Source organism: Anser brachyrhynchus (genome assembly GCF_964034855.1).
Source record: "Anser brachyrhynchus genome assembly, chromosome: 8".
NCBI classification, from domain to species: domain Eukaryota; kingdom Metazoa; phylum Chordata; class Aves; order Anseriformes; family Anatidae; genus Anser; species Anser brachyrhynchus.
In genome coordinates this window covers 2,698,617-2,714,961 of record NC_137702.1, presented here as the reverse complement: position 1 = coordinate 2,714,961, position 16,345 = coordinate 2,698,617, and the positions used below count along the sequence as shown (strand labels likewise).

Genomic DNA, 16,345 nt, shown 5'->3' with positions numbered 1-16,345 from the left:
TTTTAGGAAATTTTTAAAAGAAAATCTTTGACTTTCTGGGTTTCTTTGGAAAAGTATTACAGATGCGCCATTTGTAAAGTGCTCTTATCCCAACAAAATAAGCATCTGGTATGTCCATCATTTACAGACACATGAATAGCGATTTTTAAAGCCTGGAAACCTATATTCAGCCTAATCCTCCTAACAGGCAAACAAACAAAACAACTTCCTTGCAAAAAGAGAAGAAAGGCAATGCAATCAAAGTGCAAACGTTTAGCCTAATCACTAGCTAACTGCCCACTAAGTACCTAACCATTTACATAAGAAAAGGTGTTGCTCTTGCAAGTTTTTCCTCTCCATCTGTGACTGAGTTAGAAGAGTGAGCTGTTGGAGTTGCCTTTCTTTTATGTCCCTAGTTGGGTGCACAAGGACATTTAAGGTGTATTTGTTGTGAGCAGAAGAATTCACATGCTAGAGGCCTGGAGTACAACACTCTGCTATAACACAGAGCAGTGTATAAATCCAGGAAAAAATTGGAGTTGTCATAGTTAAATTTTTATAAAGGGGATAAATATTATCGAAAATCCTCCTTACTTAGCACTTGGGTTTTCTGCACTTCAGCACTCAAGATGCAATAGGAGTCCGAGCCGCCAATAATATTTTCAAGCTCTCTACTGCCCTCTAAAGCCTGGAAAAAACACAATTAAAAGACACTGTTAAGTTTCATTCCCAACCTACCTACTTAGATGTCAACAACTTATGAACAACACCTTAAAGACAGAATTTGGGGGATTTTTTCATAAACTCTCAATGATGCATGAGACTTCACCTCACAGAATCAGTGGGATTAAGGAGTTTAAGGGTGTAAGAACGTATGTTATTTTTGAAAATGGCATTCAGGTGCCTTTAAAAGTATTACTTAAAAATTTCCTGTTATTTGCACTTCATTCGTAAGTCTTCAGCTGTTTAAACAGATTAGCATTTGATCCCCAGAAAAGCAATCTTGGAGCATATACAAGCTTGCTATAATATGTAAGTAAAATGGAAATCTACAAGCATCTAACACTCTATGGAACTCACTCCCCAGCATTTCATGGTAAAAACTTATGGTATTAATCTTACGAGAAATACAAAGGATTTTTCAATAGGATTCTAAATAAACATTTCAATTAAAATATTTTAAGTTAGTAGCAGCCTTTTTTTTTTTTTAATAATACATTGTCAGACCACACATGCAAGTAAAATAAATCAATAAAATACTTTGAGTACACTGAACTATTTCAAGGATATTGATATACAGCAAGCAACCTTGTGCTAAATTTATTCAGGAAACAAAATTTGAATAAACCAGAAGAATGGTTTGCATTTTAGCATGTATTAAATAGATTCTATTAAAGGATGATACATTAGAGGTAAATTAAATAGTACAATCACTTCAACACAAAGGGATATTTAATTTTCAAGGACATAAAAATCTATGCAGTAATAATTCATACTTCAACTAATAAATAATAGCTGGTAACTACTTCATATGCTTTTATTCCTGTACAGAATGAGGAAAGAGATACAAATTTAAAATGGTGTTCCTGGAAAATCAACTTCACTAATATGAAAAAAAAAAAAAAAAGCTACTAAGTTCTGGTTTTTTGGGAGTGTGTTTTCTGTATTTCCAGGTCAAGTCTTCCTGGTTTCTAGAATTATTTTTGCTTCCCTATTCCTTTAAACTCAAATGTTGCATATAAGATTTTATTTTTATTTCAATTCCTATATAAAATGTAGATTAAAAATAAATAAAGTGGTGTAAACAAGACCTTTAGGTTTGTAAGACTTGCTCTCGTTTTCAGAAATCTAACCAATGAACTTTTCACTTTGGACTGCAATTCTGTGAACCTGCATATAAAAAATAAAATAAAACAATTTCAATTAGTCACAACACAATTTACTGAAAAATCAATGTTTACAATGTTTCCCAGAATTTCTTAACATCGTACCCAGGATGGATGGAGATAAACTGTGAACAGATGGACTATGCAACCTGGTTGTGTCATATAAACACCAAATACAGTTTGCCTTTTGTAATGATTTATATAGGAAATACCAAAAATATATATCCTAAATTTAAGGACAGGAACTCAGGTTCGGCTATCATGATTTTCTTGTGATCACACAGGACGGCAATGGTAAAACAGGATTTTAACTCATTTATTCCCAAGAACAGGAATTTTATCAACAGCTCAAGCTCCCCAGACCCATGGGCTCCAAGATTGTACACCACTGCTTGTAACCATAAGAAACACAAAAAGTTAATAGCGAGCTCCACGGGGACAAAATAGCACGAGGTCATTTTTCCAGCTTTGTTGTGCTATCTCCTGTTTCACACCACAAATATATTTTACTACCAGTGTAAAGATGGCCAGCTTTCAGAGACAAATGATTTTTGTAATAAAAATTAAAATAAAATACCATCAGATTAGATCTAAAAGGCAGACTTTAATGCATGGTTAAGGATTTGCACTGAATACGTACTGAAAAAAGTCCTATAATAAAGGTTTAGGCTCGTTTCTCTTGGAAGCATGCAAACATGTAAATTAAACAGAGGCAACAGAAATCGTCCATCTGCTGATTCTTTCCACAGAAGGGAGAATCACACTCATAAGAAATCCCAAAGACAGTACTTCGGTACTTAGAAAGACAACTACAGTATGAGAAAATAAAAGTATCATCGTTGCATTTCAACCTGACAACAGAAGGCTATGCTATACAGAGAAGAAAATGCTAATGTCAGTGTATTGTACAATGTATTCTCCACCTGCAAAAATAAAGTGAATGGAAGTTCACATAAATATTGCTGTGTGGGTGTTAGTTTATAAATGTGTTTTTCTGACATGTCACTAACTACTAATCTTCCAAAAGTCTTGTATTTAAAAAAAAAAGCATACTGAGTTATTGAATGCAAACATTTACATGTCAAGGGAGACTCTGATTACTCAAATTGTTCTGCAGGTTCAAGGTTCCTATCACTAGGAAATGTGCCTGTAAGTACTGATTGAGAGATTTGCCGTATCACCAAAAAAAAAAGACAGAAAACAACCCACAACCAAACCAAACCAAACACCCCTTTTTCATCAGAGTTTACAGCTTTCCACTGATATAACTGTAAGATGGAATTTTTTACTATCTAGCATACCATCCAGACAATTCTACTGTCTGTCAAGCTCCATCACTAAGAAGGTACCATTCGATGATGAGGGAATTTCTACCTAATGGTGGGGAAGTGTCCATTACACACACACACACACAAAAAAAAGAGAGAGACACATCAAAAGTTCACCTGCAATAATCAAACGGAAGAGCTACAACTTCAAGTATAAGAAACATAATAATTAGTTGACCAAATGTCACAAATATTAGTTGTTAGTAAAAACATACATATGAATTAGAGTATCTAACCCCAACAGAATTTTCATCTGGGACACCATGTACAACTTCAGTGTCCTGCGGTTACTGGCCCTTTATCTTTGGCAGTTAATGCTTCCAAAAATAAGGTAAAGAATGTATACTTTCAGAAGAGTCTGGAAAGGCAAAGCATATCTTCATTTAGGTACCTTAATTACGATACCTCACTATGTAGTACTATGGGTGTATAACTGGTTGAGTGTCATATGCCCCATGCTACCGGTGAGAGCCAGAACTGGCTGGACAGTTGTGCTGCAAACCCTGCATAAATTTGTACCTGTAACTAAGCCTGCCATTCGGTGCCTTCAAATATCCAATCCTGAGGAATTGCAAGTATTAAAAAATAATCACTATTAATTTAATTCTTTATGAAATATTAATCCCTCCTAAGTAAAAATCACGGCACTGCATCCACAAAGCACTTAACACGCTTACGCATGCTTCTCTGCTTCAGGCTGCCCTCTTCTGGATAATCTGCTTTCCAAATTGTTCTGCTCAGTTTCATCTCCTGGGAGGTCTACAAGGAAAGAAACAATGATAAAAACAAAACACAGTGTTTGAAGCACGTGAAGAAGGTGCTAATATGAACCTTGACTGCTGAATGATCTTTTAGGTAGAGAAAAACACTCACTTATGAAGCAGGGCAGATTCCCTTGTAATGAAACACCCTAACTTGACTATAATTTATTGTCATAATTTGACCTCTCATCAGTTCACATGACGTTTATATTTGTGAAAAGCTTGGCATTATCATATTAATAACTGAAAGTTTGTATAATTTTGACACAGTGCCTGCGTTCTACATGTTTTTTTTTTTTTATCCTATTAGCTGCCTAAATACAACATATTAGCACAGAGCTTTACCATGAAAATACTGTAATGACTGAGCAATGAAACCTCCATTTCCCTTTAATAAGTGCTTGGTCCCCAGCTCCATCTTGTAAACAACTACAAGGAGACAGCGCAAATTATTTCCAAAGGCTCTGACATACTATACTGACAATATAATACTCCAACTTGTCATACGATGGGGCATGATAAATCATATGCCAGTTGCTATTATTCTGCATGTCGAGCCATATTTCTATATTTCAGTGCACCAATACCTTGAGCAGTTGCATGTTTTGTGAGGGAACAGGAATAGGTTATTACCATAAAAGTCCATTCCTATGGATTTGTTAGCAAAACCTTGACTCACAAGTGGTGTAAGGGAAACAAACTGTCCTCCTGTCATTGTAGGCCGGGCATAGTGAAATGACAAGGTGCCAGTGTGTCTATCACAGACTGCTCTCCCACAGTGGGTGGACAGGCAGGATGCCCTCGGTGAAGCAGATGAGATGAAGAAAGGTAGAGCAGCAACAAAATAACACCTTTAGCTCCTTGGCTGCTGGCTGAAGTGGCTCAATAACCTCATTGCGTATCTTGTGTGTTATACATAATGTATCTCTGATCACAACAGGCTTTCTGAACTTCCATCTATTTAAACAACTTATCACTACTTATACAACTCAGAACAAAACAGACTAAACCTTTATATTGCATATCAATTTCCATTGCTTTTAAAGTCAGTACATTAGCTTGTCAGTCCTGCTTGCCTTCCAACTAGCACATCAGAAGGGTGATATTCTTGCAGAAAGAGTACTGCATCCCTTTTAACTAATTCTTGAAAAATAGTGTATCCTGTCACACTTCATAGGATCTCACGGCACAAAAGTCTTTGGTGAGTCTACTGAAAGTAGTGAGGCCATAACTACTCACAGTACCGTGCTTCACACAGCCCGTATGGTCACCTTTCAACACCTCAGGTGTTGTACCTATCTATGCTCCACCTAAAAAGAGGTCACATCTGAAGAGATTATTTTTGATTGTGGCTGAAGTCAAAAACATCATATAATGTGAGTTTTTAGTAACTCCCACCTGAAGAATTCCCCCCAGAATTACTCTCATTTTCTGTTCCAATGTACAATTTCACTTCTTTGAGCACAGTTTTATCCTCCTTTGTAACAGATTACTTTTGGATCTGACAGTCATTAAGGAGAGAACGGTGGAGGTGTACATATATACATATGAAGTGGCAGAGGCATAACTGATGCATTCATTCCTTTTTTTTTTGTCTTCTGGTAACAGTGTTCCTCTTAAAAAAGGAGATCGTTAACATTTTCAATGATTAGTGACTTTGAACTGCCTACCAGTCAGTCAGCTTTAGTTCACTGTACTTGTAGCCAAACAGCTGGACAACAAGAAAGATTTTTGTTTGTCTAGTGCCAAAGAAGTTCACGACAAGGTGTTTTCAGACAGGTTACATCTGTCCCTACAACAGATATGTAAGGTCTTTACTGTGGCCTTACCAAATGCATTCATTCCTGAACAGACCCTCGAGAATGAGATACTTTTGATGTTTTACTTCAATCTCTCTCCTTTCTGACATCAGACTGAAAAAGAGGCCACACTAAGAATTAAACATTTTGATTTCTTCTAGCTAGATCTAAATTATTACACAGAAGCATCAGCACACAGAGATAGATTAAGTTTTAATTTTAATATTTTGTAAAACATTGAGAAATACCTCAGAATGACAAGCTGCTATAAAGTTCAAGCTGTTCCGTCACAGTAGCTAAAGGTTAAGACCCCAAAAGACTTCATGTTAAATCTAAGTACATTTATTTAAATCAGTCATCAGTTATCAAACAGATACTACTTTTAGGTCAGTAGTATGGAATGACAGAATCCTGGATTGATTTAAATATAAGTAAATTGATTGGGATGGTTCCTGTCTTCTCACAAAATAAATGTTACTTTTGAACAATCTGAGCATTCTGTAGAGATTTAGTTTTCTTTGAGGCACTCTTCCACACTGTTATTCAAAAGTAAGACAAGTAATTTCCTTCTGCCTCCAGTGAGATGGATTCATGGAACTTTGTATACTTTATACAATGCAAAATAAGTTTTTGTTTGTTTGTTTTATAGCTAATGGCATTATTTTGTAATAAAAATTAATTCTGTTGTTTTCTTACCCATTGGTCACAGAAAAATAGAATACAGATTATACACTAACACCTCACCTACAGGTAATATCCATAATCTGTTAAAACACTACAACACTTAAAATCAAAGTGTCTTTTCAGAAGGAGAAGAGAAACGGTGGACTTAAAAGGACAACTTGAAGCTGGGATATAAGGAGTCTGTTCCACCAGCTGGTAGCTATATGAATATGGGGGCAAAGATGGCTAGTACTACATTACTGAATAATTATCCATCTAAATGTCAGCTCTGATCATGTGATGGGTCTTTTTATAGGCAAAATGAATGTTCCCTTATGTCCATATTTAATAATAGTATGGAAATGCAGTACATGTTCACCTTTCCCATTGACATCCTACTAAATAGGCATTTTAGTACAAGACGTTTTGCTCCCTTTTTTCTTTTACCTAAGTGATAAGACATGTAATACAAATGCTGAGCTGCTGAAAAAAGTTTTAAAACATGTAATAGATTTCAACATCCATGTACTACCCTGTGTTGTGTCACAGAAGGACACCCGACTAAAATAAAGAGTCATTAAAGCAGATAAATACAAACACAGAGGAATATTGAAGAAAAAATATTTAATGATCCATAGTATTTTTAATTTTGTATCTCACTGCTACCATCATAAAAAAATTTAAAAACTTTTTGCAAAGCTAAGTATTAAAAAGGATAACATAGAAAGGCGACATAGATTATTCTAATCTGATTCTTCCCTCAGGATACAAGCAATCCTAATTCAGTGATCATCAGCTACTAGGTTTAACATGCAGTCACTTTGCTGGAATCCGATTAATTACTGTTCCATTCTGGGTAAGAATGTAGGATGCCATGTCAAGACAAAACAATTAACTGAAGTGTGGAAGAATAACTGACTCTTCTGTGACGTGCCAGATGCCGGTATGGGCATATCAACTGATCGCACTAACAGCCAGATCTCCGATCGGATGGAGAACACCTCTCGGCAACTCTCCTCATTGAAAGGTTTCTTTGTACAGGATATAGAAAGTTTGTCACAAGGGGAAAAAAAAGGACACACAGACTCTTCACATAATCCAGGAAATATCAGTTCACAGTTTGTGAAGGCAAGGGTACTCCAAAATATAGGTCCTATCTGAAGACACCTGGCTCACACAACTGGTTGAGAGATGCTATCATTCACCATGAGAGTGGAGAGAAATTAGTCTAATTACTCCTCCAAAGGCTTCTTGGAATGTCGATGGCTCAAAGTCATTTTTGTACTAGTTCTGGGGGTGGGGCAAATGCCCAATTTAAAAGCTGACGGAGAAGAACCTCTGCTCTGGGGAGAACAGAAATCAGCAGTCAGCCTGGTAGGAAAGCTGTGAACCTTCCAATTGGCAGTGAATGCTCATGAAAAACGCAACTGACATTAATTAAAACTGTCTGACAGACAAGGAAGATTTAAAGACAGGTCATAAGGAATAATTGCAGCACGATAAAGAATTGGTATATACCTATTTCTGTTTAGTTTTCTAGCACGACTACTAATTAGGAGAAAAAATAAATTAATGAAAAAACACCGCACAAGGCCTGTAACTCTGCATAGCTATATTCCCACCAAAACACTTGCATGCTTTGTTACTCTGCTACTTTTATTAAGGAAAAGGGATGTAATGATCACAGATTGTAATACCTTCCACTTGCAGGATATTCTAGTAATTCTCATTTTTAGTTTGGCCAGTTTTGACAGAATTCCAACATTCCTTCCCAAAAAAAAAAATCTATTATTTGTGTGTGCGTGTGTGAAGAAAATCCACTTTTGCAGATCCTCATGAGAGCATATGGTGCAATAGCTAGCACAAAAATCTGCAGACATCCAGATATATTTCAAACAGTGGTTATTCTATCCTGCTCAGAATGTTTCTACTCATCATAATTCATGAATGTTAGTGAGGCCTCAATTACTGCACATAAATTCCAAAATATATGGGGCATAAAAAGCTCTTTAACCCAACAAAAAGGCATAACAAGAACTGATGGCTGAAAATTAAAGCCAGACAAATTCAAAATCAGACAGAAGATTTTTTATTTTTAAGATAGTGATGGAACTGAACAAAGAACATGTTAACAAGGGAAGTGATGTATTATTATTATTATTGTTGTTGTTATTATTGTTGTTTTTTAAAATCATTTGAAGTTTTCGGATTGAGACAACCATCTTTATAGGAATTACAATGCAGGGAAACAAAAGCTCTTGGGCTTTATCTGGGGAAAATGACAAGTCTCATTGTATTAAAAAAAAATACAAAAAGTCATAATAGGTGAGTTAGTGATTCCTCTACACTTAAAATCCACAACGTATATAAGCATACAAGCAGGTTAGTCTACCAAAAATATACTTCTTGAGCAGTCATAGTTTGTCTGCATCAAAAACTGACTGTGTGAGTGGACACGTGTCCTAAAATGAATGGGAAATAAATATAAAGGTATATTTTCTGAGAGCTAGTGACATTCAACGTTATGTTAACTTAATTAAACACTGCCTTACTCTGAAAAACAATGGTACAAAAGTTACATAAAAGAAGGCAAAGAAGAATAGTTAGACTAATTCAGCTTCTTTTTTAGCTTTGATCTGATAACATCTACATAACTTTCAATATTCATAGAGGAAGACTCAGAACTGAGAAATGCAGTATGTGTGCATGGATGCATTCATTTATTTTTCTGGCATGAACAGCTAAACCTGCCCCTCTACCCCCAACTGGGAAGTACATAGCTTTAAGACAAAAAAGAATTCAAACAGGAAACATAAATTACTAAATCAAGCCAATAACCAGAAAAATGTTGCAATAAGAAAGACAAAATGTTCAACTAACCATTTGATAGGCCATTTCTGAGATCTTGTGCGTTATGACTTGTGGGAGATGAAAATGGACTTATCTGGCACGTTCCTGTTGTCGGCGAGTACGAGTTTAGATTCTTCTTTTTGGTCAAAGGCGTTGCTTCAGATGGCTGAGATGTAATAAAAGACAAAGAATCTGGATCAAAATTGGCTGAAGATATAGGGGAATCTGTGTCCATCTGAACCCACAACAGTTACAAACTTTCCCTCTGCAAAGCGAATGCCTTCCTATCAGCAGAGTTGCATACTGCATCTCAAATCAGCCAAAGCCTTTCTGAAAATTTACTACCAGGTGAAAGACTTTTTTCTAAGTAATTCCAAACTTTACTCCCATTTATGGGAAGCACATAATACATGTACAAACATCAGTTTTACTCAAAACTCTACAATCCAGGAAGAATCCAAGCCCAGGGAAAAGGCTGTATTTCATTGCTGAGTAATTTAATGAAAGAAAATATTAATGTTTATAGAACTAAATTGTTACAGTGTTATAACAAGGAAACTCCCTTTAAAAAGTATATGCTTACAGGTGAAATAAATAGTAGACAAGGAACATGAGTTGTACCTATAAGCATAACAGGCATCTATGTAACCCTCAGAAGTTTTCTTCTCAGTTCCAGCCAGCTGTTAATTTAAGTGTCCAAAAGCACAATACTCAATTTTTCACACCTACACAGACCTGTATTCTATCGTTATCTGTACAAATGAGTGTTTTTATTACAACTTCTACTATGTTATTGGCTTCACCAAAATTCCAGAATGAGCTCCAGAAGTCATTGTACCAAACTCTTATTAAAGCTTCCTGATCTTTTCATCTCTCATTTGAAAGCATTTCCTGTGCCACTTGTACCACCACCCATGTTCACACTCATTTTATTTCACAGAATGATATTGGTTCAAAGTATAAGTTCTGCAATTATACTTGAAAACAGTGACAATACATTTAATTCTAATTCAAGTGAAGATGTAACACTGATTCATGGAACAGCCTTCTATCTCCAGTGCTGCTAGCTATTCTATTTCTATTTCTTTTACACAAAGCTGCAGTTTTGATGCCTTTCTTCCCTTACTCTCCCTTGAGCGGTTATCCTTAATTTAGAACCTAACAGTGTTAGTATTGGTCATCAGTATTATGACTTACACTGTATTTCAAAGGATATAATTTGCTGCCCACTTACGTAGCTTTCTCATACCACCTGGAAATCAATCTGTCTTGTTTTAGTCTTGAATACCCTAAATCATTTTGCATCAGCTGTTCACACTCTCTTTGCAGACTACTGGTATTTTAAACAGTACCTGATAGAAATCATCAGTCTGTCAGCACTAATACTATGCCACGTTCACCCAGGTTGAAGAAACGTGTTTTTTTTTTTAATGAAATATTAATTACTGTAAAGCATTGATACCACTTCAGGCATTTAATTGTCATAAATTTTCTTCTGTAACAGGGACAATCTGCAATCTGCTTACACTTTCAGGATATTTTTCCTGCTTAACAGTGACCAGCAGTCACCTCAGCCACCATATTTCTGGATATGAATCCAATCTCCTTTGAGCAGCTACCTGGAAAAAAAAGTTACTGTAGTACTTAGAAGGACAGTATTTATTTGGCAGTAAGAACTTCTGTTCTAGATAGAAGGGTCCTACTCCAGTTATGCATATATATATATATAAAAATAAATGGTAGCATACCAAAATTACAAAGTTTAAAAATACTTGATTCTGATCTGGTCAGTTTGGGCATACTTTGGGTAGTCTGACCAGCAGGTGGAACGAGGTCCTCCTGAATAACAGGAGAGGAACTGAAGAAATGGCAATGTAAGGGGCAGAGCTAAAAGAAATACTTCACACAAACCTTGTGTGTTTATTACCTTACATTCCTTTCTACCTTCAATTCTGTTATTTAATTACGGCACACTTTAAATCATCGGTACGTACCTGTTAGAGGCTTTGTATGAACTAAAAATCATAGTGTAAACCCACATTATTACTGAGATTCCAATAAAAGTTTCCATCATTCAGATGGGCTTTTGTTAAGCTTTATGTTGAACAAGGTTTCCAGAAACCCAGGTAACCACCGAGCAACTCTTCCTTTTTATCTTATGGGGAGGGAGGCAGGGAAGGAATAGCTTTAAGGCATAAAAAGAATTGTGTGTAATTTCAGCTGGACCACTCATCTACAAAAATGTTACTACAACCCAAGAAACAGATGCAAAATTACAGTCACAGCTGCATTCTGAGCAGAACAAGTTGGGTAATGGTACACTAAGCTGCTAATTAAATTGCTAATGATTTTTTTTAGTGCCATTGCAGTATTTTGCCATCTTTCTTTAAAGGAAGAAAAAATCTAGCAAATTTTTAAAATTGCACATTTCTATTTTGCAAACTACCAGCGAGACCTCCAAGTATGCGCTGCATATAAACAAATCTCTTCAAAAGGACACAGATGTGGAGATTTATTGGGAGCTCATTTACTGACCAGCTATTTCCTCTTTATATACTTTTCCAAAAATTTTCCTTCCTTCAAACACTGCCATCCTCACAAGCTTCTCTGCATTGGTGTCTGCAGCAACACCCACTGTTGGTAGAAGCAGATAATAAACTGACATATGTCATGACATGCTGGTACTGGGAGTATACTATAGCTGCATTTACAAAAAATAATAGCAACAGTACAATTTTATTTTTATTGTGATAACTGTGGTGAAATTTATTGCAGTGTTAGTACTTTATTGTTTCATTATGCCAGATTTGCTGAGGGAGGTAATTATATCCTTGTCATGAAAATGCCTTTAATGTTTTCATTTCAATTTTGCAGTTTATAATATGCAGATTACAGCATTATCATAATTCCATATTGTTACATGTACAATTACATGGCAGAACATTTGCTTCCAGGATAACGGAGCTAGTTTCTAATAAATGATTTCAACAAGGATCTTAACTCATTCAGCTCTTGCGTAAATAGGGAAGGCAATAAAAATATGCATATTTCACCCATTATTTTCAGATGATTCTTTCAGTTATACATTACTTAAAGCCAGGCAGTTCTGTGACAAATAGAATCCAACAGATTTTATACAAATATTTCCATCAGTAATTTTGTGCCTTCCTGAGATTTTTTTCTAGACAGCAACCAATCTGTAACATAAGCATAACTAATTAAATACCATGTTTACATACAGTTATACGTGCATTTACACACAAACATATCCCAAATTATCCCATACCAAAAATACTTACGTTATATTTTTTACCACCATCCAACTTCAGTGATCTCTTAGCTCTGCAAGATAAAAACATGGACAAATTTTATAATCATCTAGACACAAAGATTTCTGGTAGTAAGGTTTATAATCTGTTATTTTAAAAGACATGATTCTTTTTCATATGTTTCACTTTTTTTTTTAATGCTGCACAAGAAAACTAATCTCATCTAAAACAAATACATTAACTGATTAAAATACTGTGCAACAAAAACATTGCTTGCTTAGAAGGATAAAGCGTTTGCGTAGGAAAATCCAATTCTCCATTTTATACTAGAGATAAAAATTAAGACACTTAAGTGAAATTGCACAGAACACAAAATGTTCAGTTGTCTCTTTCTAAAAGACTATAAACAATGAAAAAAACGCAGAAGCATTATTATTTACCTACCTTCTGAGCAAGGGTTGAAATTATTTTTCCATTAGTAGAAATAACACATCAGGCATTTAAAGCCCAGGTACAGCCAAGGTGAAAAAAGTAGTTCTTCCCATCATTTTAGCTCTTAACATGATTCAGTGCTACCAGACTATGACTTAACTGGGGAACAGATGCTCTATGTCTTTACAGGTCCCCAAACCATACGAAACTATTTGCTAGTCTTCTTCACTATACTGATTCAGGAACATGCCAAGCTCTCTCTGCAAAATCTGCTCTGCTGAACTGGATGCCCAGCTGTTAATGGCAACGCTAGAAGAGGAAAGCTGAATATTTATAATACTTTATATCGTACAGCTGTCTTCTAAAGAGCAGTCATCAAAATTTTATTGAATGCAGACTAAAAGCTCAAAGGAAAGAAAGGTCAACATAAATTAAGACTATTTTTCCCAGAGACAACTGAAACTTTTAAAGTACATTCTTAAATCTTAACAACAGTTTAAAGCATTATATAAAACAATGAAGAAAAAAACTAAAATCTTTATATGAACAGTCCCCACGAAACATATATACTGTATCAAATTAAACAAGATTTGGAAAATACATCATATTTCAAGAACTTTGCTCAATTTTCATCTCAGAAAAGAATGTTTTGTCTTGTAGGGAATTAAGATGACCTTATTCCAAATACATCCTCTTCTAATTTACAGTACTGCTCCAAACCTGCATTAAAGTGTTGTAAAAATGGAAACATGGAAAACATGTCTTTGAAATGTAACTCAGGTAAAGGTTTTTAATTAATACTGGTTTACAATCATCTCTGTTACACACACACACACACAAAGAAAGAAGTACTCTACCTTAAAAAAAGCCAAGTAAACATGTAACATTTAAATTAAAAAAAAAGTGACTGAAATTCTTGCCAAAGGGCAGTCAAAGCTGTAAGGGTTTGATGGAATTCTTTACAATGTATTTCTTTTTTAAATAGCAACCCATATTGCTTAAGGAATGCAGACTCCATTACATCTTCCACCCCAGTGGCAGCAGGGAAACATTATATTTATTAATATATCTACTCCAAAAGGGTGCTCTAGGGGCCGATGCATTTGCATGTTATACTGAGGCCTGTGATGATGGAAGTTTTTATGATGGACTTCAAAAGATGCTGGAAGCCAAAGTAAAGGAGAATCGGGACTGAACATAGCTGTAGGATAAAGATAAATGAGAAATCGCATGAAAATTGCACTAAATTATAAACATTTAGAAAATTTCTTAGAGAAAAAAGTTGTGGATTGGTCAAGACCATGTTATTTAAAGTCTGTCAAATATTGTGTACGGCAATAGAGCTGTAGACAGCCCGATTTGCCCTCTGCTGGCCTGCAAAACCCCAGCAAACACCCTGAGCCACGGTGCTGAAGAAGCAGCCTCACTCCAGACAAGCACTTCTATCCTGGGAGGAGCCGTATGGGTACACGTTTGGCTTCAGGAGTCAGCTTAGCCTCGCTCATCCCACTCAGATTCTGTCCTATCCAGCAGTCGTTTTTGCTCATTGGCTTCTTTTTAGTTATCGTCCTTCTGTTTCTATAACAAGAGAATGCAAAAATCGCTGGGCATTTGCCATTCACCCAAAACAAGTTAACATTTGTGCTCTTAGCCTGCATGCACTCCTCGGCTAGGATCACCGAAGCATGTTAGATGCCTGGATGAGTTTTGAAGACCCAGTCAGCCAAAGCCTTTATTCTCAGATTTTTCAAAACATGAACATTTTTTTATGTTCACATCTAAGTCCAAACAAAATTCCCAGAGCATTTTAGGAAACACCATGGAGGAGGCGCACCAACTTTAGTTTGGTTTGCCTTTTTCTACATGGCTGGAAAAGCCTTGCTATGGCTCTGGAGTAGAATCCAAAGCCAGAATGTGAAGAAGAGGCAGAAAGATGATGCATATGCGATTACAGTACGCATTAACTTATTTATCTGAGTTTCCTACTCTTGAATTGGTTCAAAATCCCCTAACAAGGCTTATTTTACTTTCTGAACTATGCAGAGTATGATGACATGAGTTTATAGCTCGCTGTACACCCTGCAAGGATTATTTTACCCATAACATTTATCAGGTGTAAGAACTACGTATTACTGCTATAGCGTATTGCTGACCTACCATTCTAGGCCACGTTGTCAGTTCCTCACTAATATTCAGAGATTTTTGCTCACTCACATACTGTTCTGGTAAAATCACTAATCTGAGGTTAACTGCGAATCTACGTATGCAATTTAACTTTCTATAAAGAAATGGATTTCTTATTTTGTTTTTAACTCCACATATTCTTCTCTTTCTTTCCATCATAGTCCATTTATGAATGAACGTAATGGTAGCAGTCACAGACAGATTAGGATACAAAAAACTATGTTATGACTATATTCTTTCATTAAAAATACTCTGGGGATTATTGCAGCCCGCTTTGAGGCCATTTCATTTAGCTTCCTCATAAGTTTCTGCTTTTACTGGGGGAGAAAATAAAACACCTCCACGCTATTTCTCTGCTGCTCCCTCTTCAAAACTTGCCAACAAAACTGTATTGTTAACTGGAAAAGCAGAAAGAATGCACGATCATTATCTACATCAGTAGTAAAATGGTAGTTCAAGTCAGAAACAGACTTAAACGCTAGAAATCAAAGCTTGTGTATTGATCAATTTCTCTGTGTGACTATTCTATGATTACTTTAACTTCCAGCAGTCAACAGAAAGGCTGGCAGAAGCTGGAACCTATGCTAGATTTAACAAAACTCTTAACTTTGTAAGGAACTGTGAAGCGGGACAGCACCCCAAGCCCACACGCAGGCGGCGTGCAGGCGTCTCGCGGCCTCACCGTACCGGGGTGGAAATCAGCAACATCCTGCATATTTTTTTCCCCTAGTTGTTCTTCAGAAGGCCACGACCAGCAAAGCTCCACAAAACAGCACCAGAGTCGCAAGACGGACAGGATTTATTCCAGGCGGAGCCAACGCGAACAGACACAGCCCCGCGGAAAGAGAGCCCGGCGAGCCCCGCGCCCTCTGCACGGCAGGGAGAAGCCCCCTCGGCTCCCACAGCAGCACAGAGCCCAGGTGCACGACCCCCTCACCCCGACACCCCTGACACTTTGCCAGCCCCACCACAAAGCCTCCCCCCCGCAGGGGGCCGAGCTCCCCTGCCCGAGCTGCCCCCTCAGGAGGCGAAGAGAGGCGAGGCCGCCCCCCCCCCGGCTCCCGCTACCTACGACATGAGGGCGCCTCCAGCCGCCGCCTCTCGCAGCTCTCCCGCCCGAGCGCCGCCGTGCAGCGGCCAAACGCCGCCGGCTGGAAACGGAGCCGGGAGGGCGGTGCGCGGCCCCGGGGGGCG

General features: G+C 37.0%; 1 protein-coding gene across 2 annotated transcripts in view; it reads right to left on the bottom strand.

Moving 5' to 3' along the window:
* The window catches only part of ITGB3BP (integrin subunit beta 3 binding protein), a 29,192-nt gene extending 12,851 nt beyond the window's left edge, over nt 1-16,341 (bottom strand). For both annotated transcript variants that reach the window (XR_013954583.1, XM_080603392.1), the window contains exons 1-6: nt 16,224-16,341; nt 12,566-12,608; nt 9,297-9,432; nt 3,871-3,952; nt 1,791-1,869; nt 574-667 (exon numbers count right to left, since the gene is read on the bottom strand). Coding sequence is in view for 1 of the 2 variants with exons in the window: in XM_080603392.1 (XP_080459518.1) it covers nt 574-667; nt 1,791-1,869; nt 3,871-3,952; nt 9,297-9,432; nt 12,566-12,608; nt 16,224-16,228 (439 nt within the window). In the remaining variant the exon portion in view is untranslated. The remainder of the gene's footprint in view (nt 1-573; nt 668-1,790; nt 1,870-3,870; nt 3,953-9,296; nt 9,433-12,565; nt 12,609-16,223) is intronic.
* Between the last annotated feature and the right edge of the window lie 4 nt (nt 16,342-16,345).